The sequence below is a fragment of the Dipodomys merriami genome, unplaced genomic scaffold (assembly GCF_024711535.1).
Source record: "Dipodomys merriami isolate MVZ:Mamm:240054 unplaced genomic scaffold, mDipMer1.0.p SCAF_4, whole genome shotgun sequence".
Lineage (NCBI taxonomy): Eukaryota > Metazoa > Chordata > Mammalia > Rodentia > Heteromyidae > Dipodomys > Dipodomys merriami.
In genome coordinates, this window is record NW_027205603.1 from 41,539,432 (window position 1) to 41,565,677 (window position 26,246).

The window sequence follows — 26,246 nt, forward strand, 5'->3', positions numbered from 1 at the left end:
GAGGCAAGCCAGTGATGCCAAAGCTTTTTGTGGCTGCTAGAGGTCAATACATGCTCTACTCAGGAGAAGGAAGCTCTGGGAATGAACGCTTCCCCTCTCTTCCATTCTGTACAAGTTCTCTTTGCTGTGATACAGGTCTAGCATTTGGGTACCATGCTTCTTCAAATGATTGCATCCACGTGTTCATTGAAAAAAAATTACTTTAAAAATGCCAGCCACAATTTGGTTAAACAAACTGATTTTTTAATGCAGAACTACATGAATCACATTATGGTATGAGAAAATCTAACTAATAAATCATACTGCAAACTAATAAAACATGCTGTTGACCTTAGAAATGAAAAAGTATATCCTCAAAGTGATACTTCTACTATTTTTTCAAAAGCTGTCTTATATAGCTACCTTAGTTCAAAAAGAAAAAGAAGCCAGAATTTGCTTCTGAGGAGTGAAGTTGAGAAGTATGTTCTTTCATGATTACTTTGTATTAAGGCATAAAATTCCTTTTCAGAATTTGGGAAGGAAAGTTAAACAGCAGGTGAAGGTTAGAACCTCGAGGCCAAAGAAGAATTAAATAAACTTAACCTACCCAAATTACCCTGGGACTTGAATAAATCCAGGGCCTGGCAGGGAGCACTGAATTCTCTCCAGGCCACAGGGAATTAGTGGCTGACTTAACTGAAGCTTTATTATTATCTAGAATTTCTGGGAGTTTTAAGAAGAGAGAAATGCAAAGACTGTTCTAAAAGATGCTACCTGTGAAATCTTACTTTACTGAAATGTCCAAGTCACCACTTGGACATCTTTACAATGGGAAAAAATCCATTAAGACATATTTACATAATTTCTACTTTTGCAGGAAAAGACAAGATATAGCACATTTCTCAGTGAAATACTCTACATATACCTATGTAAGTTGGCTAGCCACAGGATAGATAAATTGAAAGTGTGTGTGTGTGTGTGTGTGTGTGTGTGTGTGTGTGTGTGTGTGTGTGTGTGAATGAATGAATGAGTGCCTGTACTGGGGCTCACACTCAGAACCCCATGCTCTCACTTCATTTTTTATTTTTCTGCTCAAAGTTGTTACTCTACCACTTAAGCCTCATTTCTGCTTCTGGCTTTGTGCCAGTCAATTGGAGATAAGACTTTCATGGACTTTTCTGTCCAGCCTGGCTACTCAAACTCCTGAGTAGCTAGGATTACAGGTGTGAGCCACCAGTGCCCAACCTGAAAATATTTTTTAAGAACACTTAATTTTCTATGTTTATTGCAGCATTATTTACGATAGCTAAGATATGGAACCAACCCAGATGCCCCTCAGTTGATGAATGGATCAAGAAAATGTGGTATATATACACAATGGAATTCTATGCCTCCATCAGAAAGAATGACATTACCCCATTTGTTAGGAAATCAAAGACTTGCAAAAAATTATATTAAGGAAGTAAGCCAGGCCCAAAGAAACATAGGTCCCATGGTCTCCCTTATTTGCAATATCTAGTATATGTCTGAGTCAAGCAGAAAAGGTCAGATAAGTTGATGTTAGGGAAATGAAACCTAAGATATGTATTCAAATGTTTTTTTTCTTTCATGTGATTGTTTCTAACACATTTATAAGATTATTTCTTTGTTGCTTTGTATGTCCCTCCCCCACAGTATAACCCCTGCTTTGATGTCGGTATAATTTGTGGAGGGGAAGGGGAAAAACAAATAGTTTAAATAGGGGTACAGGTGGACCCATTGCAACAATGAGATGTACAAGTCATTATGTCGAAAACGAACTTTACAACTTTGGTGGGGGGGGGGAGGAGGATTGGGTGGGGGGATGGGGGGAGGATGGGAAGGGGAAACAAAGGAGGAGGCTACAATGCTTGATAAGAAATGTACTCATTATCTTGCCCTTGTAATTGTAACCCCTCTGTACAGTATTTTCACAATAAAAAAGAACACTTAATTTTGAATAATAAATACTATATCAATATACTTTTCTGTATTAAAATCTTAGAAATTTTTCACCCGTTAGGGAAATTGCCATTCCCTATAATACCAAATGTTTTACAGTGCAACTGGGCACAATATTTTGGCTGCAGATTCTGATGAACTAACTTGTCATATTATTATAAATATCGATATTGCTTCTCATTCCTTTCTTCAGAGTTCCAGCAAATACTTTTATGGACATTATCATGGTTTGGATGTGCAGTGTCCCCAGAGACTTATGCGCTGAATGGCTTAGTCCCCAGGGCCGCAGTGTTGAGGAGTCATCAGATCTAGCCTCATTAATGGATTATCAATTGATAAGTTGATTGCTATTCAGGCTACTCAGATATAGATAAGCTAATCAACAACACCTATATTGATGGGTTATTTGGAGGCCTAGCTAAATAGTTGGTCACTTAGGGCAAGACTTAAAAGGGCTTCTTTTGTTTCTGAATTCTTGTCGGGGTCTCTCTTCCCCCGCACTCTCGTTTCTGAATTCTTCTTGTCGGGGTCTCTCTCTGTCTCTGTCTCTCTGTCTCTCTGTCTCTGTCTCTGTCTCTCTGTCTCTGTCTCTGTCTCTCTCTGTCTCTCTGTCTCTCTCTGATTACATCCTACCTAATATTTGATCTCATCGTGGGCACAACGTAAGAGAACCAAGTAACAATGGATTGAAACCAATGAAACAGTGAAACAAAATAAATCTTCCCTCTTTCGAAACTGTTTCTCTCAGGTATTTTGTTACAGTGATAAAGAGCTGATTCTAGAAAATCACAAGTCACTCAGGGCCACTGCATTTGAAATAGATTCCATAAATAACCTTGGAGCAACTGTCAAGGTTTCATTGCAAAACAAGCTGTCTCCCAAATTATGTGATGTGTCCTGTTGTGAGACTTCCTGGCATGGAAAATACTGGGTCTACAATCATTCCCTAGATCCTCTAATAACAACAGCAACAAGTACTGGCATAATGACAGTGTTGATAATATAAAATATAATATAATAAGCAAATATCATACAAGTTGCCTTTTGCATATTGAAATTTTTATCTTTCTCCTTTTACTATACCATGTGCTTCATAGATTTTATCTTGTAAAAGCTTCACAGCCATCCTATGCAGAAGGAATTTTTATTCCAATTTAAAAGCTGCAGAAACTTCTGGGAGGGTCAGCAATCGTTCAGACTTACACAGGTAGGAAGAACAGAGCCAGCTTAGACACATGGCTGACAGCCTGCATTCTTAACTCTAGACTTTGTGAGGATATCCAATGACCCATGATTGCCCAGGCTTCCTGACTCATTGTGAAAATACTTATCCTTAGAGAAGTCACTCTATACACAAGAATATTTGTGATCATCAGTGACTGATCTTAGGTAGACAAGGCATTTATGATGGGCAGCAATCCCACTCTTTCCACCATACTATCTGATGCTCTCTGCATTCAGTGCAATGCCATGACACAGAATGTGTGCTAGAAGGAAGGAAAAGGTAGCAAGGCTTTATGATTCCTACTTTAGTTGCCACCTGAAGGAGCTCTAAGGACACTGATGCTACATACTAACTTATGAAGAATTCATTCACTTAGACCTAACATATTCTATTTCAAAAAGTCTAGCTCGCCTGAACTTCTAACCAACTATTTCCTTAGAAATGTAGAAAATGCATGATTCCTCTTGTTGTCAAAAATATTCATGATAGTAAGTGAATCATTCAGGTTTCATGCTGTTCATATTTGGTAAACACCTATGCTGGACTTTTTTTCTAAGGTGACAGTTAGGGGTGTCAGGGCAACCCTGATTCTAAATGGAGTCAGTGAAGATGAAAAGAATTCATGCAAGCTCAGAGAGCATGGAAAAAATGAGCTGTTATTTTATATCTTAGTTAAGTATCCTTCTATCTGTTTAATATTGTTCTTAATATGCATTGATGTATTAATTGGAAGAATGTTAAAGAATGTCCATCAAAGCAGGGCTGGTGTGGGAGGGAATCTATACAGCCAAACATTCAAAAGATTGTATCAATAAATACATATCCCTCTCAGACTTTTGAATAACTTAGATGGTGCTGATTGATATGATTTTAAACAGGACTAGCTCATTTCTCTGTAAGAATCTGGAGGCTTCACATATGGATGCTCCTTCCTAAAGATGAAAGAGAACTCTCATTTGGATAAAAGCAGTTGACAGAAGGTTTAATAGATGATTTACACATTGGATGATCAGACGCGTACCAAGCATACTATTCATGAATGGAAACATTCCTCCTCTCTAACATAAAAGAGGCATCTTATCAGCACACTTGCATTTCCTACTTAGAAGTGATTGTTAGGGAGAACATAAACTCCATCCCATTTTCAAGAGAGTAGACAAAACCTTTCGGTTATTTATTTGTGATTTGGTTTTGCTTTCTTTCTTATGAGCATTATCCTTTAAGCTGACATTTTAAAATTTAACTTTATATTTATGCAATTTAACAAAGCAGTTTATGAACACGATATACCTTGATCAGTGTCACCCCTTTTAACATTCTCTTATCCATCCCTGCTTCTTCCTCTATTTCTTCCCTCGCTCTTCTTAATTTTGTAGCATATACATTGGATTTTTTATTGCAGTTTTCCCCCTTCTCCTCTTCATTGTCCACCCCTTCCCCCTAGCCCCACTCCATCCCTTTTGAATAACCACTTCCAAGTGTTTTATTTTGCCAAACTTTGATTTTGGCTTTTTAAAGAATTACAGTATTTGAGATCTCCCTTGTATCTATCAGATTTCAGTTCATACATGTATACACTTTCATACCACCCAATTTGGTATTTATTTATATGAGTTCATGAGCTAGATCTAGCATAAACATGAGGTAAAACATGGATGCTTTGTCTCTCTGTGCCTGACTTATTTTACTTAACATAATTTTCCTCAGCCTTTCTGTTTTTTTTGTTTAGTTTTTTTTTTTTTTTTTTTTTTTTTTTTACAAATGGTACAATATCATTTTGAGTTTTGAAGTGAAAACATCACCCTGGGCTTTCCCTAGGACAATGTAATTATTTTGGCCTTATTCCATTGTCCAGTAAGAAACTCTGGGAATGACGGGTCAGGGACAAATTATCCAGTTCGCCCTAACAAGTATGACAAGTTAAAAACCAAAACAGGAACTATGGATCAAGGCCCAATTTGGCTCTTGTAGGTTTTAACCGTTGAGGTATTGGTTGAGGAAAAGTTTCTGTGAAGCCACTATTTTAATTCCTAACACATTTTAACTCCAACTCTATGTGGTTGTAGGAAGGAAGAATTTAAAAATTGTAGATTAAAAAGTGTTAAGAAGAATAACTACATTTAACTTATAGTTATTCAAGACTCTCCTTAGATTTAAGTAGTTCACCCAAGTATATATATCCAGTTAGTAAATGTTAACACTCTATCCCTGCTGGGAATCAGTACTCTGACATTTGATGAGACTCAGCTCTGTCCTTCAAGGGTCCTCTAGTTTGTTGGAGTTTTGGCCATAATGAGATGGCAGCCAGTTTGGTCATCTTAGGACCCATCTGTGATGGAGTTAGTAAAGAAGGCAAGGTTAACTATACAATTCTTTCCTAAGTGTGAACAATAATGAATTCCACACCCCATCCACTCCATGAGAATTTATTTATTTTCCCCCTGTGGCTCAGTGGTTTCTGGTAATCTAACCCATTGTTTTATAACAGCAAATTCCCAAGCTCAGTTAGAGTCAGGGCAGGATGATTCTTTTATATAGTTGAATTTGAGCCACATTTCTTAGTCAGCAGTTGGTTTGGCTGGGAATGTTTAGCCAGAATATCTTCTCCAGAAAGTAGTGATATGTGAACATATTTACATTAGTTCTAAGAAATTAGGGAGTATAGCACCATTATTAAAGACTATAATTATGCTTTCCAGATCTTCAAATTTTTTTCCTACCCCTGGCAAGAAGTTATAAGGGATAGTGGTGGCTTGCTGTCTGTATGGGACCCTGACAGCTTTTTTTACAGCTACACTTCTTTTCACTAGAAACCGAAATGCTATAGAACATGCTAGTTATTATCATAGGTTTTATTTTCTTTTATTGTTCTTCTAGGCTCATTATTTATCTAGCGTGTTGCCCTTAATAGGTAGACTTTCCTACTCAGTGAATGGAAGTTGTTGCAGACATAGAAATAAGAGCAATTGGACTTATACTTTTTTTTTTATCATTTGACTATTCTTAGAGATGCTGGCAGACCTGAGACCTGTGATTCCTTACAATTATGATAAAATAAAAACTAATTTTGTTTAACTTCAACTATTTGCATTCTCCCCCCAAAAGAATGCCCAAGTTTTTTAAGAAAGTATGTTTTTAAAATGGGTGGTTTCCAAGATCCAGTGACTCATACCTGTAATCCTAGATACTTAGAAGGCTGAGATCTGGGCATCATGGTTCAAATCAGGTTGGGTAGGACAGTCCATGAGAGTCTTATCTCAAATCGATCACCAAAAAAGTCAGTTATAAGTGGAGCTATGGCTCAAGCAGTAGGCACTATCATTGAGCAAAAATAAAAAAGAAAGAAAGAAAGAAAGAAAGAAGGAAAGAAAGAAAGAAAGAAAGAAAAGAAAGAAAAGAAAGAAATGAGCACACATATAGTGCATGCACGCATATTATATATTTGCAATACTATATTCTTAACAATTCTAACCAAATATGTGCTTGTGTATAGTTAATCATACTAATCCATTGATTGCTTGATTGATTGATTATGCTTGTCTTAGAGGTTGAACTCAGGACCGCGGCACTGTTCCTAAGATTTTTGTTGTTACTGTTGTTCAAGAATAGTTCTCTACCACTTAAGGCACAGCTCTACTTCTGGTTTTTTGGTGATTAATTAGAGATAAGAATTTCATGGACTGTCCTGGGGCTGGCTTCAAACCATGATCCTCAGATCTTAGTTTTCGTGAGTAGTTAGGTTAAGCTTGTTAAAAGAAGATTCCATACTAATCTATGGAATATATAGTTAATGTCTAACTTTACAAAATGATTTTTATTTCACCCACATTGAGATGAAAACATCAATGGTGGGTCTAGTCTTCATGCTGAAGGAGTAAAAATAAGTAAAATACAATGTTGAATTCTCCCCTTTTCCACATGACCTGCTCACCTACTTTGTTTTACTTTTCCTCGATGTGGAACTGAGACAACCAGCTTGCTAAAAAGTGAGAGCTCCTTTAACAGTGAATTCTCAAAAGATTCCTTAGCTGGAAAGAATCCATGAAGGTCGCAAAGCACTGTTCTTCTGTGTATAGGTCTATTGAATACACATACACATGGAAATGGATAAGTACTATCTTTGTTTGAATATTTAAGTGATGTATAGAATGCCTTTCAGATTATTTTATAAATGCACATATGTTTGAAATCTGTTGAATTCTTAAATAAGATTTTGAATGGATTGACAGAAGGAACCATTCTTTTTTATTAGTGTCTATTACTTACACAAAGGGGTCTCATGTTGATCTTTCCATATTTTGCATATGAGGTACTTTGATCAAATAAGACATTTTTCTTAAAGAGTAATTTACTACAGCATAGAGAGAACATGTGACATTGACCTTCTAGGCTTAGTGTATTCATTCAGCAAACATCTGTTGAACATCTTCCACTGCAACATATACTCTCTGAGCTTCTGGAAATCTGGAAGCAAAAGAAGTACTCCTTGCCATTAAAGAGCTGATTGAATCATGGAAAGGACAGTTGTATGAACAGATGCTGTGAAGGCACAAAAATACCCAGTAGGCCCATGGGGAGGAAGCACCCAAGATAGCCACAGGGTAGAAAATGACCAAAGACAGCTTCTCAGGAGCTGACTGGGAAAGATCATAATGACAGAGCAGTGGCCATCCTTTCGTGGGCCACAGATAGTGTCAAGGGAGAACAGCAGACCATGTTATTGGAGTGACCGACCATAATCAAAATGGGACCCACTTATTCTGTGCCCTCTACTGTGACCTACAAAAATGACTCATAATTCTTTTGATTAAATACATTTTTCCTTTTTTAAAAACAAGAAGTGAGTTTATGTGACTTATCTCAAAAGTCACATGCTTAGATGATTAAAAAAAAAAGAAAGAAAGAAAAAGGATTCAAACTCTGTCATATCTCCACAGCCAATACACTTTCCATTGATTTCAGGAATTGGCTTTCCAGAAGTGTTGAATGACACATTTATGTCCCACAGGCTTGGTAAGAACACATGATTCTAATGTTCTCTCTTACTTCCTCTCTCTGGCACAAGTTAGCCTGGTTTATCAGAGCATGACATTTTGCGATGTTATTTATTAGATTCTAAGATTCTAACAATTGATTTGATCAGTCAAGTAGGCTTTTTTCTTGGAGTAACTATATATATACTATTTACAGTATGTTCATTTGTCTACAGTGATAATAATTTATGCTCAAGTTTAATATAAATAATCTGTTTAGTTTGCCCTGGAGGAGCAAAACTAAGAGGCAGTCAATTGTAACATAAGATAATGAAAAGGAAACTGGATTACCAGGCCAGATGTGGGCTTGGATCAGCTTCTGCCCCAAACTGAACCTTTGCTTTGACTGAAAGCAGTGGCTGATTTCATTGCTTGTCTTCTGCAAAGACAATTGGCTGTGGGTTGAAGCCTCTGCTCTAAATTAGAATGTTGCTCAGTTTCAGTTTCTTCAGCTGTAAAATAGAGATGATTGTTCACTGGAGGTTAAATACAGAAATACACTTTCCTGATCTGTAGCAAGTTCAGGAAAAAGGCCATCTTCCTTTTCTCTGTTTGGGCAACAGAATCATAAGTAAGGCTAATTATCTGAAGGCATTTCTATCTCATTCTTCTGAATCAAGTGCATCTGGGTTATAATGAAAGTTAAAAAAAAAAAACAGTCTTAGTCCATCATGTCAGTCCCACATTGCCTCCTTTTTGCACACGTTTGGAACTTCAAGATAGGGATGTTAGGAAAACTTTAGTTAGAATGTAGAACAACATCTTCCCCGTGAGGGGTCTCTTCTGAAGCCCATGGCTCCATCTTGCCCTACTCAGGAACATCCTGCTTTTATTCATGTTTTATTACTGCTCTAGTGCCATGTCCCCTCCATTTGAGAGAAAAATCTATCACTCAGAAAGTTGCATGGAAAAGCCTTAATTTGATTGACTCATTTAAACCAAGAAAGAACTTCAATTTCTTCTATATGGTTCCAACCTTTAGTTAGTAAAATATTGCCATAAAATTATCTTAGGTCTTTTGGCATGCTCAAGAAAAACAAAACACCTTCTTTAATCACCCATTATGATATGGCCTTATTTCTCCAGTGCAGTCATCCTTCCCTCCAGCATGTCAAAATTAAGCATGCTGCCTTAATCTGCTTCAACAATCTGCACAGTGCAACAAACTCTTATTGAGAGATATCTACCAATTAAATTCTTTCTGGTGGCTTCTATTTTATTTGTGGTTCATTAACACTAAAGTCATAGTTAACTGGAACTCCCCTGTTTTTATATTTTATCATAAACTATTGTCTGTGTTTCCATAATCTTATATCCGTATAAATTGTTTTGATGCTATGTCACTCAGCCTACCTGAAACTTACTATGTTGGCCTTGAACTGGTCATCATTTGGCTTCAGTCTCAAAAGTACCGAGATTACAGGCATATACTACCATACCCAGCTTTATTCATGTAGTTTTTGAAAATTTAAAATAAACATAGAAAAGTGCTTTATAATTAATATCCTTGGATCAATTTGAGCTTCTTGATAAATTTTTCAACTACTTAAAGATAATAAAATTAATCTAATTAAATTAAATAAGAAAAACAATTTGTTGTTGTGCATTTTTCATGCTGCTATTAATATGTTTGATGCTTGGTCAAATTGCCGATCAAAGATTTTCCCAATATTCTAAAGCAAAACTATGTGTGGCAGGTCATTTGGTAAGTTTGATTTGTGTTCTTCCTTGGGTTTCAAAGGACATCCTCCAAGCGGAAAAGGAAATTGTTCTCAGGGAATTTGTGAGCCTTAAAAATATCGAGGCTGTCTTTTCCTGACTTGGCTTACTCTTAATGTGTTTAAGTAACTAGTAGTGACCTTACCATAAATACAACCTACAATATTGTTATGTGATTCAGAAAAGGCTAAATAATTTGGAACTGAAATTCATTGTCAAAAAGTGTCTCCAAACCCAAGTGTTTATCTCAATTAACATTGATAGTACATACATTTATGCTACACATCACATAAGAAGAATTCTTTTCTCTTGATATATCTGACTTTTAGATGCCCAGACTTGGCAGAAAATCTTTTTTTGGCTCCTCTGCTTCTGATCCAAGCTGTTTTCACAAACTGCAAACACATGGAAAAACATTGTAATAAACCTCAGTATTCAGTCATATTCAGTTAAACCTCAAAAGATGTTTTCTTTGAATTTAGTTCTAAGGTTGGCCATACCTTCATGAGAATGGAGGTATCTTCTTACTCTATGATGTGGTTTGGCCCTTTCAGGGTCCTAAAGTTAGCTTTGTTCTGGATGGCATGTTAAATTCACTTTTTGGACTAAAAATTAGCAGAAAATATTCTTCCTAAAGAACATTTTTTTGGTCTAGTCCTAAAAGGGGCAAGAGTTTAGACCACGAAGGAAAATTTCTCCTGCATCAAAGAGACAGGAGCGTCATCATAAGGCCCACACGCCATGCTCTGTCTTAGATGTAATGATGCCTTCACATTGTGGTTTGTTAGGTTGTTGGGTCTGGCATCGCTTTGTGGTTTTGTCCTTAACATGTTTACTCTGCTGATTGGTCTGAGAGTCTTTCTTAGGTACTACTGAAACAAATTGCTACAAGTATAGTCTCCCTGGAGTAAGAGGAACTTATTTCTTCAGACTTTTTGGATTAGATTCACAATAAATAAGTGTGTAGACAAAATAATTTAAGACTTGGCTAGTGGTGTTTAGACGCGATGTACCCTAGAGTTAGTGGAATATGTTTGCAAATATGTCTTCCTGCTCCACATCCTTTCTTACTTACTTTGTTTCCTTTCTAAATTGTGTGTGTGTATGTGTATGTGTGTGTGTGTGTGTGTGTGTGTATGTGTGTGTGAGAGAGAGAGAGACAGTCAGTCAGACAGACAGACAGACAGACAGAGAGACAGACAGACAGAGACAGAGAGAGAGACACACAGAGAGAGTATGTATGCTTGGGGCCCTTCACATCCTTTCTTGTTTTGTTTCCTTTCTAAGATTTTTGTTTTATGCCTGTGTATCTGTGTATGTGTGTATGTATGTAAGTATGTGAACCAGTTCTGGGGCTTGAGCTCAGGGCCTGGGCATTGTACCACTTTGCACCACAGTGCCCTTTCCAGCTTTTTGATAGTTAACTGGACTAAGAGTTTCACAGACTTTCCTGCCACAGCTTGCTTTGAGCTGCAATCCTCAGATCTCAGCCTCCTGACTAGCTAGGATTATAGTCATGAGCCACCAGCACTGACTTCCTGTCTAAGTTTTATTCAGTGTCTCTGCTAATGATTGAAAGGATCCTTCACATCCATCCCAGGGGACCAGCTGGAGGCAGGCAGACACAGGAGAAAGATTATTATAAGATTTATTAGAGGAGCCATATTTCCCCAAAGAGGGAGCACATGGTATCCATTCCTATCCAGGTGGCAGGAGGGTCTGGGGGGGGAGGGGTGCAGAAGTGAGGTAGGTGTATGCTCAGGTGTGTCTGGGCGGAGACAGGGAGTGGCCAGCTGCTGGCTGGGGAACTCTAGGGCTGAGAGAGCTCAGGTCTGGGTGGAGCTGAGGACCAAAGGTGGGCATAATGCTAACGATACTGAAAAACACCTACCTGTCCTACAGAGAACTTTTGGGTTTAATCTCTTCCCAGCCAAGCCATTTTAGCTGCCAAGTTGAAAATAATTTCACTTGTTTTCATTTTCTTATCTTTGATCTATTTTTGTTTACTTATAATTTTGAGATCATTATTCAACTCAAAATGTATGTTTTAGTTTTTCTTTATTCTTTTTTTAGAGCCACGGCTGGGGCTTGGGTCTGGAGGCTGTTCCAGAACTTTTTTTTTTTTTCAGTCAATCCTAGTGCTCTACCACTTGAGCCATAGCTCCACTGTGGAGACTTTTTTGTATGTGTGCTTAATTGGAGATAAGAGACTTGTGGACTTTCCTGCCTAGATTAGCTTTTGAACTTTGATCCTCAGATCTCAGCCTCCACAGTAGCTAGGATTACAGGCTTGAGCTACCAGCACCAGGCCAAACACTTTTAATTTTTAAAATATCTTTCTCTACTTTGTATTCAAATTTAATTTTTGAAATATCATTTTCAAACTCAGATTTTAATGCTCTCTGCTGCTGTCATTTTGAAATATTAAATATTTAAAATTTTTGCATTTCTCTTCTCAAGTGGTATCTTCCAGTATAATTTTAATCATTAAATAGAAATTTGTGCCTCTCGTAATAATTCTCACTCATCTGATAATAACTGTGGAATGGCACTCAGATGTCTTGCTCATATGGTAAGGAGATAAAAGTGTACATCACTGGAAGTTTCTATGGTATCCATAGACTAGCCTGAGACCCTGCTTCTCCCCAAGCACAAGGCATTATGGGTAATTCACCTAGAGCTTAAATATCTTGCACAAATGTTGCCAAACCTGCTTCCAAAATCAGCATTAGTTTGTTATTCTCTATAGCGCAACTCTAGGCCCAAGGAGTATGTAAGAGACAGCTCTTTGGGGTGGGGTGTATGGAACTGTGGCACAGTCTGCTAGGGATATCATACATGCTCACAAAGCTCCAGTGGTTCAGTGTGGGGGTATTGAGAAAGAGGACAGGGACACAGGTCAGGGGTCAGGACTCCCTGTTGTTCTGTCTTTTCTGTCAAGTGACAGTGTAGAACTCAAAGTTTTACAATAATTTTGAACTTGAAACTGGCTCTCAAGTCTTTTTGCCAGTCTGAATATATGTTATGTAGTATTTCTGTCCAGACAAGGCTGTAAAATCCTTAAGGCTCTTATTTCCAATGAACCACCAAAAGGCCAAAAGTGGCACTGTAGCTCAAGAAGTAGAGTACCAGCCTTGAGCAAAAAAGCTCAGGGACAGAGCAACCCCTACTACTGGCACACACACACACACACACACACACACACTCTCACACACACACACACGCACATGCACACATACACACACATACACATACACCTGTACTGATGTCAGGTATGAGACATACCTATAATCCCAGTATATGGCAGGGTGAGTCAGGAGCAAGATATTCTCTTATTCGATGGCCTGAATTTCTTTACAAGTCAATAAAATGAATTTTTTGTAACAAATTTTGAGTATTTTGTAGGGTTTCAATGCACAGTAAAAAAAAATGCAAACGTTTGTGACTCTAAATATCACTATTCCCCAATACTGTGAAATATGTGAAATTTATGTAATCACCTAATCTCAATTAAAGAAAAAAGTGAGAGAAGGGATGGGCTAAGAGAAATGGATGACAATGTTGTCAGACACTTTCTACTCATATACTGTTTTGTACAATGAGAACTTCTTTGTACAACTACTTAAAGATAATTTCAAAATCCAAGAACCTAAAAAACATGCAGAGGTGTCTGGAATATGAAGCAGATTTTTTTTGGTCGAGTGAAAAAAAACTAGAAACAAACATAAGTTGTTTTTATATGATTAGAGAAGAATGTTTCCTAAAATGTAGAGACATTCCTAGTAATCTTGCTTATCTGAAAAATCAATCACTCTCTTAAGAAAACGTGCTGAGAACCTATGAGACATGATTCATTAAATTTCTTGAGCTTTCTTACATATTCCTTCTGAGGAAATTGGTCACCTTAGCTTTTCTGTCATTTTGTAAAAACACAGGTTAATTTAATTTTAAAACATACTATATGTTTGGGTTAAATTATGTGGCTCACATTTATATTTCACTGACTGACCTTGGAGAATTTATCTGAGTTATTTACAGATTCCAAAGTGACATGTATTGATTTCTTTTAAAGCTTAATGGAAGAGACAGTAAAAGGTAAAGCCTCAAAAGATAAAAATAAAAATTTCCAACTGACTTTTATGAGGTCACCATTATAATTAAACTAGCATAAGATTAAATCACAACAGTAAGTATCCAGTAATGACTTCTCTAGATATGTGGTGAATAATTACTGCTTCATATAGATCAAAGATTTGGACAGAGAGATTACATGATAATGGAGACAAATCCACCAATAAATAGAATATTATGCCATCACTGTAAGTTTTTTGAATTTCACTTTGACCTTACAATTGAACTCTAGTGTAATACTAGAGATGAATATCTGTTTGTTTTCATACATTATTTTGTAAACACAAGTAAAACCCTTCAAATACATAGCTTAGTTCATTAACATAATGAGAATACTACCCAGGTGAAGAATTAGAACTTTGCACACACAAAAAAATGACTGAAGTATGGTATATACAGGGGAGGATTTCAGTGGTATTCCTCCTTTAGACAACTAATTTATAGCTAACAAATGAAGTCTAGGAAGCTGAACCATGTTTTGTCAAAGGAGGGAGGCAGATTAATAGAAAGAGGAAAGATAAGTGCATATAGTCATAATATTGAATGTACATATATGAAAATGGAACCAGGTAACTTTAGAGGAGGAGTGTGGTTGGGAGATATGAGGGAGAATGATAGAAAAAGAGACATTGATCAAGATCCATTGTATTTATAAATTGATTTGTTGAATTGAAATCCTTTTGTACAACTACTTAAAGATAATACAAAATAAATTTCAAAAAGATAATAAAAATTAAAAGAAAAAAAATGAAGACTTAGTCACATGAAGATGTCCCCTCAGTTTACAACATCCTGATTACAACTTGTGCCTCATACCACAAAGAAAAACAAATCTAACATTTTAAACAACCAACTACTTTCATTTTATAAACAGCTTTCCCACTTACATATGCATCCCTTGACACTTGACCTTGTCAAATTTAGCAAGTCAGATAAACCCTTAAGTTGCTTTTCTTCTATGGGTTTTCTTCCATTTTGTGCTGTCCTTACTTTACTGTTGAAGACCACAGGCAAAATCTCATTAGTTCACTCTTTTTCATTTGGTTCTACCCTTGTGCCCTTGTGTTTGATTCAGGTTCTATGCTTCAGATTTATCTGTTCCCCAAATATTTGCTTTTTGTTACCTATTTTTGATATTTATACTGTTCTCTAAAATTCATTTAAAAAATAAATCTCTTAATTCCCTTTTAAGTTTTGCAGGATTCGCTCTCATTCACCTACTAGTTTTCTTAAGGCATTGTTGGTGCTTTTTTTTCTTTTATTCCCTGCAGTTTAATCTTCATTTCTGAAAATTTTGAAAATCTTTCACTTTCTTCTTTGAATTATTATACATTGAAAGCCAATTCTGCATATTTTATTTCTTAGGAATATGAAAATAAGTGTCATTCACATCAAAATTTCAAAGAATTAAAAATGAATTCATAAATATTATTTTATATTTCAAGGTGAAACTTCTGTACCAGAATTCTAAATAACCAGTAGTTTCTTCATGGACTTATAGAACATTTAGTAACAGCATCTATTCACCAGTTCTTTGACTTTGCTCTTCGATTCTATTTATCATCTTTAATGTTTGTATAGGCATTCTGAACATTCCAAGCCAGCTAACACCTACAGTTTGTTTCCATTCATTCTTCATTCATTCATTGAGTCACTTCTGAAACTGGTATTTTTTCACATATATTACCAGACACTGTGTATTAGAGTTGGGGAGCAAAGTTTAATGAAAACTCTATTTTGTGCTCCATCAACATACATAGAAAAGACACACCAAGTAACATATGATTAAAACAAGAGTGTGATATTTAGTTTGATAGAGAAATGCACAGTGTTGAAATAGCACATGAAGCTTATGTTATTTTTTGTTTTCCATCTTTTGATGGAAGCCCAGGTTGCCACTGAACTTTTGATCCTCCTGAGTGCTGAGATTACAGCCTAGTGATGGTGTTTTGATATGAAAGATAGAGTGGCAGTACAGAGAGGCTGTCAAATAGAGTAAGGGAAGGACAGAAATCTGGCATGTTCAAAGAGCTCTTCATAATTTGGCAAGATAGGAGGTAGGAAAACCACTGATGGGAGGATCATAAACATCCACAGTGAGAGATAATAGTAGTGTACTAAGTCTTTGGCATTTTTTCAATACTCTTTCACATTTATTATCTTATAGAAACACAGCCCTGTGGTTCTGATATCTGACCAAATAGATGAGGAAACAGCTTGGAAAGGTCTGACTGTTCAAGATCTCATCGCTGAAAATTTGTTGTGTTGGTACATGAACCTTTTTCAGAAAGAATAGATACTACATATTGTATATAAGAACAGTGAAATGACATTAAGGTTGAGGTAATAACCAACATATAGGCCTAGCACAGTAACTAGTTCAATCTTAAAAGCATTATTCAAAAGCCAGTTAATCAATATGCATTACAATCTGTTCTTCAGTTTAATAATTAAGAACTTAACACCAACCTTCCACTGTGGTGGCCATCTCAACTCATGTTGTTGCTTCTTTTGTCCAAATCACCACTCTCAAATTTTAAACTTGATGTGAAAGACAGAAGAAGCAACATGTATATATATATATATATATATATATATATATATATATATATATATATATATATATAAATATATATATATATATATCTAGGTCTGAACACAAATAGAAATTTATTACATTAATGATTTCAGAGACTTACAAACATTAAAAAGATTACTAAACTTGAAATCTTACATTCCATTTTCTACTAATTGGATAGATCATTGCTTGTTCTTTTGAATGTAGTGGTTGTCAAGTTCTGAAATCTGAATTTCAATTGGTTTATCACTTTTCTTAAATTCAGTAACCCTGTGGGATGATGCAATGAAAAAGCCTAACAGAAAGCCACTGTGTTTATAGCTTTCTTACAGAAATTTATAGTGTGAAATTAGACAGTGATACTTGATAGCTCTATATATGAAGATATGTAAGTACACATTCCAATGTGTGGTGCTCTTTCTTGCCATTCTTGTGGTTTCATGTTTTGTCCTTGAACAAAATTCTTCTTCTTTCTGGTTAGCATTATCCTCCATGTTCAGCAACTTCATCAGCTTGATCAATTAAATCTTTAAGAATAATCTTAGAGGGGCTGGGAAGGTGGCTCAGTGGTAGAGTGCTTGCCTTGCATGCATGAGGCCCTGGGTTTGATTCCTCAGTACCGCATAAACAGAAAAAGCTGGAAGTGGTGCTGTGGCTCAAGTGGTAGAGCACTATTCCTTGAGCTGAAGAGCTGAGGAACAGAGTCAGGCCAGAGTTCAGGCCCCACGACTTAAAAAAAAAAAAAAAGAAGAAGAATATTAGTAATGATTTCCTCAAGTGTTACTTTCTATACTTTATTCTCATGAAGACAATGATTAAAACCATTCTCAGGACCCGAACATTCTCAATACATATTGTTAAGTCAATAAAAGACTGGATGCCTTTTGTTCTTATTTATTTTCCCGTGTTCCTTTGTCTTATGAATATCAATTCGATTTCTTTTTCTGCATTCTAATTACTTGCATATTTTTTAAGGTAAACTTTTTTTTTTTTTGGTGGAGAGAAGGGGATGCTCATGCTAGGGCTTGAACTCAGAATCTTGCTCAGCTTTTTATGCTCAAGGCTGTCTCTGTACCACTTGATCCCAACCTCTTCTTGTGACTTTTTGCTAGATAATTAGAGATAAAAGTCTCATAGACTTTTCTGCTGGGGCTGGCTCAAACTGTGCTCCTCAGATCTCAGACTCCTGAAAAGTTTGGATTATAGCTGTGAGCCCAAGGCAAACTTTTTAGAGTAGGGATTAGTTCTTGTTCACATCCTTGCCCTTACACTTAGAAAAATATTGGCCCTCTGCTGGTGGTTGATATCTAATTGTGGAATAAATGATGATATTTTAAAGATCCCTGGATTCAGAAATACCTCAGCCAATCACATTGAGCTCTCATCTTTCTACAGGTCACAGATACTTCAACAACTTCATAAAAGGTTGATCCATGTTAACATTACTGCTTAGTTTCGTTTGGAGGGAAGAAGAAAGAACATTTTGGTAAAGTAGGGTTCTTGTGGAATTTTCTTTGAAGAAAATTAATACCAGATATCTTAGACATATAATGGTTGCAAATACATGCCCCCTACATGTATGTGCCCATTGGTTTGCATTTTTTGTCTAAGGATTAGCAAGAGATGAATGGAAAATTCTTATTGAATGAAACAAGAGAGGAATGCGCTTGTGAAAAATGGCAAGTTGAGAAGTGTGTAGCTCTCGTTCTCTGTCTTTGGAATTCTATTTTACTGAGAAGGGTTTCTTAATAATAAAATTACCATGAGGATGACAAAAGCCCTACCTATAATTGCCAACATCCCATTGTGATGTATGAAGCAGTGATCACTTCAGCCTTTCTCCTCTTAACTTTTTCTGATGTTTACAACATATTTTCAGATTCACATTTGAAACAGCTGTAATTGTGTTAGGTAATTTCTGATAAGTAAAATCACATTTCTGGAAATACCTTTTTTGTGGAGCGAGGGACATAGTTTCCATGTATGCTGCCCCTTTCTTCCTTCACACGGCCTATTGTTCCTCTTTTAAACCCCTTTAGCCTCTTTGTTTTTCAAGGGAAATTGCAGTTGGGCAGGTTTTTTTAATCCATTTCCAGATGATTACCAAAATATTTTGTTGTTATAATGACTTGACACTTAAAGTACCATTTAAAAAAATGAAGGTAAACCTAGACAGATAGATATATAATTTGAAAGGAATTTCAGTTCATTAATATCCCTAGTAAGGGGAGAGTGAAATGCCAGCATTTTCGTGGTCTCATCCATATTGGGCTGGAAAACCTGAAGTGGATCTAGAACTGTAAGTCCATATTAGAAATCATAGGTCTTTTAATGGAGTTGATGTCTTCTGGCTCTAAGAACCAGAGATCTTGGCACCTTCTCACTTAAATTTTTCCACTTGGCCTTGTGTTACTTTTATGCTTCTGTCTGAAAACTTGTCATTTTCTCTGTATTTACCTCCTAGAGGCTTTCATTTTATGTTCCTCTTTCAATGGTACCACCTCAGCAAAGATTTATGAATGACATTTGAAGCCAAATTCCAATCTGTGAAACAAATGGAATTCTGTGGGTTCTTCTGTTAATCTAAACAATTATCAGAGCCATGTTCTTCAAAGAACACTAATTTGTCTGGGAATGCAGAACATTGTAATGAAATATGGGTTCTATAGCAAACCATGGGTGCCATCAAGAAAGGTGAGGCAAAGCCGGGCACCAGTGGCTCACGCCTATAATCTTAGCTACTCAGAAGGCTGAAATCTGAGGATCATGGTTCAAAGCCAGCCCGGGCAGGAATGTCCGTGAGACTCTTATCTCCAATAAGCCACAAGAAAACTGGAAGTGGTGCTGTGGCTCAAGCCGAAGAGCCCTTGCCTTGAGCTGAAGAGCTGAGGGACAGCGCCCAGGCCCAGAGTTCAAGCCCCATGATTGCCAAAAAGAAAAAGAAAAGAAAGGTGAGGCAAAGGAAAAGTTCAAAGTAAATAAGAAAAACTTTGTGTATGCTACTTAGATACAAAGTTCACTGGTTCTTGGGGCCCAAGGCAGAAGCTGGCATCAGATCACTGGTAGAACTGCCATTGCTGGGCAAAATAATTTTGTCTTAATGACTAGCCTAAAGAATGTTAAAGATAAACTTCATTACACAAATCTGTACATACAAAGCAGAGAATGTGTGTAGATTGGGAAATAACTGGGTCTTTAGAAAGTTCTTATCTTCAACAGGCGGGCATGAGTCCTCCCACTTCATAACTTCCCAGCTCTAAGTTTCTCTAGGTCTGAAAAGAAGGATTTCATCGTGGTATCATTAACTTTTACCTTCCCTTTCTCTGGTATAAATATTCTATAGACTTGGCACTGTGGCAAGAACCAAGGCTGTCAAGAAGCCTGCTTGATTTATATTTGACCATCATGAAAACTCTCTGTTATCATCAGGTCTTAGTAAAAGACTACAAGTGTCTGGACAAAATGGGAAACCCAGTGCTTTCTAGCTCCAAGGAAGCAAATCTCTCTCATCAGGGAGCTTCTGCTGCTTTCTGCTGCTTCACTGGTAGCCTCCAGTATTCAGAAAGCAATTTTACAATTCCAAGAAGTTGGCTAATCTGTCCTCTTTCTACTTGGAAGGGAGAAGGGATTCTGAGCATTTGCGTTATTAGCACTATTTAATGGAGGATCTGTATTGGAAGATTCCACAGCACCCCTTGAGTAGTTCAACTCTGGGGAGACAGGGTCGCAAGTTCAGATCCAAGATGTGTATCTGTTTTCAATTCCATTCATTTTGAGTTAAATTTCTCAAAGTTTGATTTTTTTCTACATGGTTTGCACTTTAGTTTAAGGCCATAGAACTATCTTTTCTCTTTCAATATTTTGTCCAGTTAAAGTCTCACAAGATAGGAAGCATTCAGAAACATTTAAACTGTAACATACTGATTTCTTTTTGCCTCTGCTAATGGAAATCATGACTTTCCAAGAAACATTACCACCCCTGCAGTTTGACCTGTGATTTCTAAGTTATTCATATATATATATATGAAATAATTTCATATGGATAATAATTTCAGATACATATGTCAGCATCAAGTACCAGCAATAGCTCCTTGACTTTCATAATTTTACTTCATCCCACTGGGTTTTAAGTGGGCCTAAAAATGTCTTGTCCTCAAAGTATACTGAGAAAGAAACAATAAGATAATATCCATGAAGATCCCTGAAGAGTTAAAAAAAAAGATTCTATGGAAACCAATGTAAGTTTTAATCCTCTAAATACATATAGTATCCTAGAATTTATTCATGATATCACAAAATTTATTTCCAAATGCCTCTGGTTGTGGAGTGTGAAACCATAACATATCCAAACCAATAACTGATGATTTGGAATTTATCTATATAATGATGTTTGAAATTTCCATGATTTAAAACTCATTGGTTAGTACTGCTTAATGAAATGTTGGCAAAAGGCATAAATAATGGATAATTTAGGAATTACATCCTAGTATAAACACTGGATTTAACATTTAATGATGTATTTATTCTCTTTCCATGAAACATTTTTGTCTAGGTGTTGTCTTTTTTTTTCTTTTTTTTTATTGTGAAAATACTGTACAGAGGAGTTACAATTACATGGGAAAGATAATGAATACATTTCTTATCAAGCATTGTAGCCTCCTCCTTTGTTTCCCCTTCCCATCCCTTCCCATCCTCCCCCGCCTCCCACCCAATTCCCCATACACACCCCCCCATGAAAGTTGTAAAGTTCGTTTTTGACATAACGACTTGTACATCTCATGGTTGCAATGGGTAGGTGCTAAATCTTCACATACAGTTAGAACATACACTATTGGTGACTTTTTCATCTAATGTTAGTAGCATTTTATAAAATCAATAATGAAAAATTTTATGTTTGTTGAGTATTCTGCTCTAAAATATAACTATATAGTCTTTTATAATCCTTTTTATATGGTGACTTGTTATACTGAAAAAAATCACAAATGTAAGAAGCTCTTAAGCTGATAACCTACCAAGTATTTGCTGAGAAGGTGGAGAAAGAAGGCAACTTTGGTGTTACTGTCTAGTCTCACTAACCTCCATGATTTGTTCATTCTTTACCTTTTTTTTTCCTGATATTTTCCATCTCTCTTCCTCTTTGCCTCTAGGAAGAAGCCTCCCATGGAGGACACTCATTGAAAAACTACATTGAAGAAGTGAGTGTACAGGTGGCCTTGCAAAATAGTCTGAATCAACCTATCATGTAGGTTGAAACACACATTTGGTATTCCTCCATCCACTGTCAGTTTCCTAATCCATATGTGTTCACCAGTCATGTCCACAAAAGCAAGATAATCAATAATATCATAATTAAATTATTTTCATTCCTCATTGATAAAGACACATAACATGTTAATCCAGTTGTTCTGAACATGATGGTGAAACTGTAGGAACCCAGTGCTGGTATGTTTTCATTGACAAACATTTATTTATCTCCTAATAAGCAAATATGAAACACATTTTATATTAGGAATGAACACAAAAGGAAAATAAAATAAGGTCATGATCATTGTTCTTTTTGAACAAAAACACTAAAACTAGGTCAGCATTCATTTTACTTATGTGACAATGTGTATCAAAGTACTCCTTGGTAAGGTGTTACACCGTAGTGCCTCCCAGTAATTAAAATGGATAGTAGAATTCCCTTGGAAAATCCTTTTACATTGTTGGGTTTATTTATTGAAGGGTGTTCTTAGTCACAGAATTTTGAACTGACTGCAAAAAATTGAGAATTCTTAGAAAAATTGGTGGACAGAGCCCCTTAGACTTGGTATTAAGTCAAACACCGGGGGGGGTGTCACAAAATGAGCCCCTAAATCTGCTGCAAGGGAAGAAAACTCTGGAATAATTTGATAGGGTCCTAGCAGTATCAAATATTGGGTTTGAATGTTACTCCCTAAAAAAGTCTGCTTCTCTATGTAGTTATGGGTACTGTGAGTCCACTAAAAAAACTTTATATGCCTCCTCAATACACTATGTAGACCATACATTTATTCAGCAGAGTCTCATTTACCTGCAAATAGCATTTGAGGAAGAAATTTAGAGTATATTACATCCCTTTGGGTTTGCATGCTTATAAGTGATTGAAGCTTTGTCTAAGGCAGATGGAGAATGAGTAAATGAAGGATAGAAAGGAAGTAATTCAATAGAGTTAAGATTCTATGCCTCAAACTATATGGGACAACCCTAAGTTTCAGGTAATGAATAGGATGAAGAGGGAGAGTAGAATCCATTAACACAGTTAGTATTGCTTCAGGTAATGAATAGGATGAAGAGGGAGAGTAGAATCCATTAACACAGTTAGTATTGCTTCATGGTAGAAAGACATTATTTTCCAGGTATTCACCAGTAGAATCTAGCTTTAGAATTCTATGGTGGCCTAAGCCCTTGGCTTAGCATCTACATTGGCTGGTGGAGCTGAAGTGGTGGTAGGGCAGTTCCTTAAACAGGATGTCTCTGTTTCTTCTAATAGATGAGGAAGGGGACCAGAAAAGGGTTATAGGAAACAGCTTGCATACCAATGATAGACATGTTAGAATAATCCTTATTTTAATAACCAATATACAATTGGCATGTGTTGCTTATAAGTATAATTGTATAATATGGAAAGATGGTTGATAACTGTTGCCTTCTCTTTGGAGATGCCTGGAGAGTACTGATCCTCAAAATATGGCCCTGGGAGCTTATAAGAAATAAAAGATCTTGGAATTCACCAAAGATCCTAAGAATTGAAATGATCATCCCAAGAAGATCCTGGGAATCATAAACACTCACACATCCTTTCTCATATTATTTATGGAGACTAATTGTACACATCCTAGAAAATCCCTAGTTTTGTATACTAAAACTTCCCTAATAATTTTGAGTTATTCACTCATCAACTCCCCTCCAATTTTTTAATTTTTTATTTATATCTCCCGAGCTTATGAAATTCAATAGTGACTTTTGAGTTTCTCAAGTATGTGTGAACTTTTCACTATAAACTTTACCTCTCTTAGTGGTCCAGGAGCACAAAGCATTTTCATCTAATATAAATTGTTGCTTAGATTTTGTTTAGATCTTTCATGAACCTATAAATGATTGTTATTTACAATAAAACTGAACATATGACCTCAAGAACTAAATTTTTTATGTGTACTGTACTGGTGCTTCAACTAGGCACTAATTTTGAACGTTTTCACTCAAGACTAATATCTTCTGGCATTTTTTGGTGGGGGGGGGTTCTGGTTGTGGGGCTTGAACTCCAGGCCTGGGCACTGTCCCTCAGCTCTTCAGCTCAATGCTAATGCTCTACCACTTGAGTCACAGTACCACTTCTGGCTTTTTTCTTTTTGCTTATGTGGTGCTGAGCAATTGAACCCAGGGCCTCATGCATACAAGGCAAGAGCTCTACGACTGAGCCACCTTCCCAGCTCTCTTTTGGCTTTTTTAATGGTTAATTTGTTTAGAGTCTCACAGACCTTCCCGTCCAACATGGATTAGAACTATGATCATGAGATCTCAGCCTCTTGAGTAGTTAGGATTTCAGATGTGATCCACTGGCACCCAGAAAATAAGTGGATTATTAACTTCTTAATAGAACAAAAGTTTCTGTTTGTAAACTTTTATTTATTTGATCCTTAGGCAATGCATATCAAATACTTTTCTATTGAGAACCCACTCAAGGTTTGAGCTGTAAAGTATTATTTTGTTTTTTTTTCTCATTTATGCTTTTATTTCACTTTTGTTCTTTTTTCATGTTAGTAGAATGAGGAAACAGAGAAAAATATTTGTAAATTCTGGAAGCATTGAAAGCAGAACTAAGCTTGCAAATATCGCAAACATTTGCTTTTATTCCCCGCACACTAAAGCTCAAATAAACCATAGTGGTTACATTTTTCCTACATTTAACATTTCTTATTAAACTCTGAACAATTCTTTGCAGATCAAAGCTTCTGTTGTTTTCTCATCTAGTCTTATATAATGAGACAGAATCATAACCACGTACTAGGCAACTATGTTTAGACCGAAGTCAAATGAGAGGAGACAGGGAATATAGCTCTCCTTAAGGCTAAAATGTAAATTTTGTTTCATATTGTTTTATTTTTCATGTATTAGTGTTATAGGCTAAAATTTTTATTTTTGACCAAATGAAATGAGATATTTTTAAAGTCTATTCTTTTGATTTTCAGATTAGGTCTGATAAATTAAAAGACAGATAAGTTTTTAAAATTACACATCTTTTATGTACATCTCTGTACATAACTTTTACAATAAGAATTTAAAATTTTTAAAAATTACGTGAAGCACTTCTCTACTCAAGATAAAAATAAACATTTCAAAATACAGAAAGCTTATCTTTTTAGAAGCATAATATTAAAGTGTACTCAAGATAGAGAAGTGAAAACCACTGTCAACTTGGAGTATTTCCAACTCTTGATTGTCATATTTTGCATTAAAAAAGCTAATCTATCTAAAATTTCACATTCCCCAGATAAAATAATTGAGAAGACATATATTAGCTAAAAATCTCCTTATTCTAAATAAAATGTGATTTAAATATAAACACACCAAATAATTATTAGATATTAAAACTTTAAATAAGTAAAGATTGAAGTCAACAATGATAAAACTTTTTCAGAAGCGTTGTGAAATTGTCTCTCATGACTTCAGGAAGTGGTGATGAAGGACAGACCTGAACACATGGGAGTGAGAACTCACTCAAGGTGTCATGTGGCAACTTCACAATCTCTAAGAGTGTCAGACAGGAAAGAAGCACTGGAAGCTGCCTTGAGAATCTGTTGAGCTTGGCTTTGCCAGATGTACCATCTGAGCAGGAAAGAGGATTTATTTTACGTGACAAAACATCTTAGAATCATTTCTTAAAACAATTCTGGATTTCTTATTTCTTCTGTATTGTATCCTGAGATATCTACTAGGAAAGAATGAATTTCCAAGTGAATTTTTGACAGAGTGCATGCTATTATTAACTATTATAAATAAGAGACTTTTTTTTATCATTCATCATTTACTTTTACTTATATGGTACTCATTTGGGTTGTGTGATATTTTCAATAGTTTAGCTTCTTTTTTACAAAAGGTATGATAATCAAGATTTGAAAATAATTGAAGTTGATAAGGTATTTTTACTCTTGTATGTTTTTGATAAGGCATTTATAATACTAAAAGAAATACTTTCTGAAAATTGAAACAAGTATAACTTATTAGTACAGTTTTATTCCATTAGGAAATTAGGCAACAGTATTATTGAGAAAAATTCTGCTTGATTGAAAATGTACTCATTACCTTGCTCATGTAACTGTAACCCCTCTGTACAGTATTTTTAAAATAAACTTATTAAAAAGAATAAAGAAATATTACTAAATAATAATCTTAAAAAGTTATAATTTTAACTCTCAAACAAATATAAAATGAACACATATCAAAGACTGATAGAATAAGGGAGCAAATTCTCATATGCATAGTCAAATAAAGAATATAGAAATAAAGTTATATATAGATACAAAAATTAGCAAAATTTAAGCTGAATACTTAGGATATTAATTTAATTCCAATACATACA

General features: G+C 35.8%; 1 protein-coding gene across 13 annotated transcripts in view; it reads left to right on the top strand.

Annotated features, from left to right (window-relative positions):
• Positions 1-26,246, top strand: part of CUNH8orf34 (chromosome unknown C8orf34 homolog) — a 413,720-nt gene that overhangs the window by 348,281 nt on the left and 39,193 nt on the right. For 10 of the 13 annotated variants that reach the window (XM_069990879.1, XM_069990886.1, XM_069990876.1 and 7 more), the window contains one exon: positions 21,793-21,840. The exons of the other annotated variants lie outside the window; for them this stretch is intronic. In XM_069990879.1, coding sequence (XP_069846980.1) covers positions 21,793-21,840 — 48 coding nt within the window. The remainder of the gene's footprint in view (positions 1-21,792; positions 21,841-26,246) is intronic. 13 annotated transcript variants of the gene reach the window in all.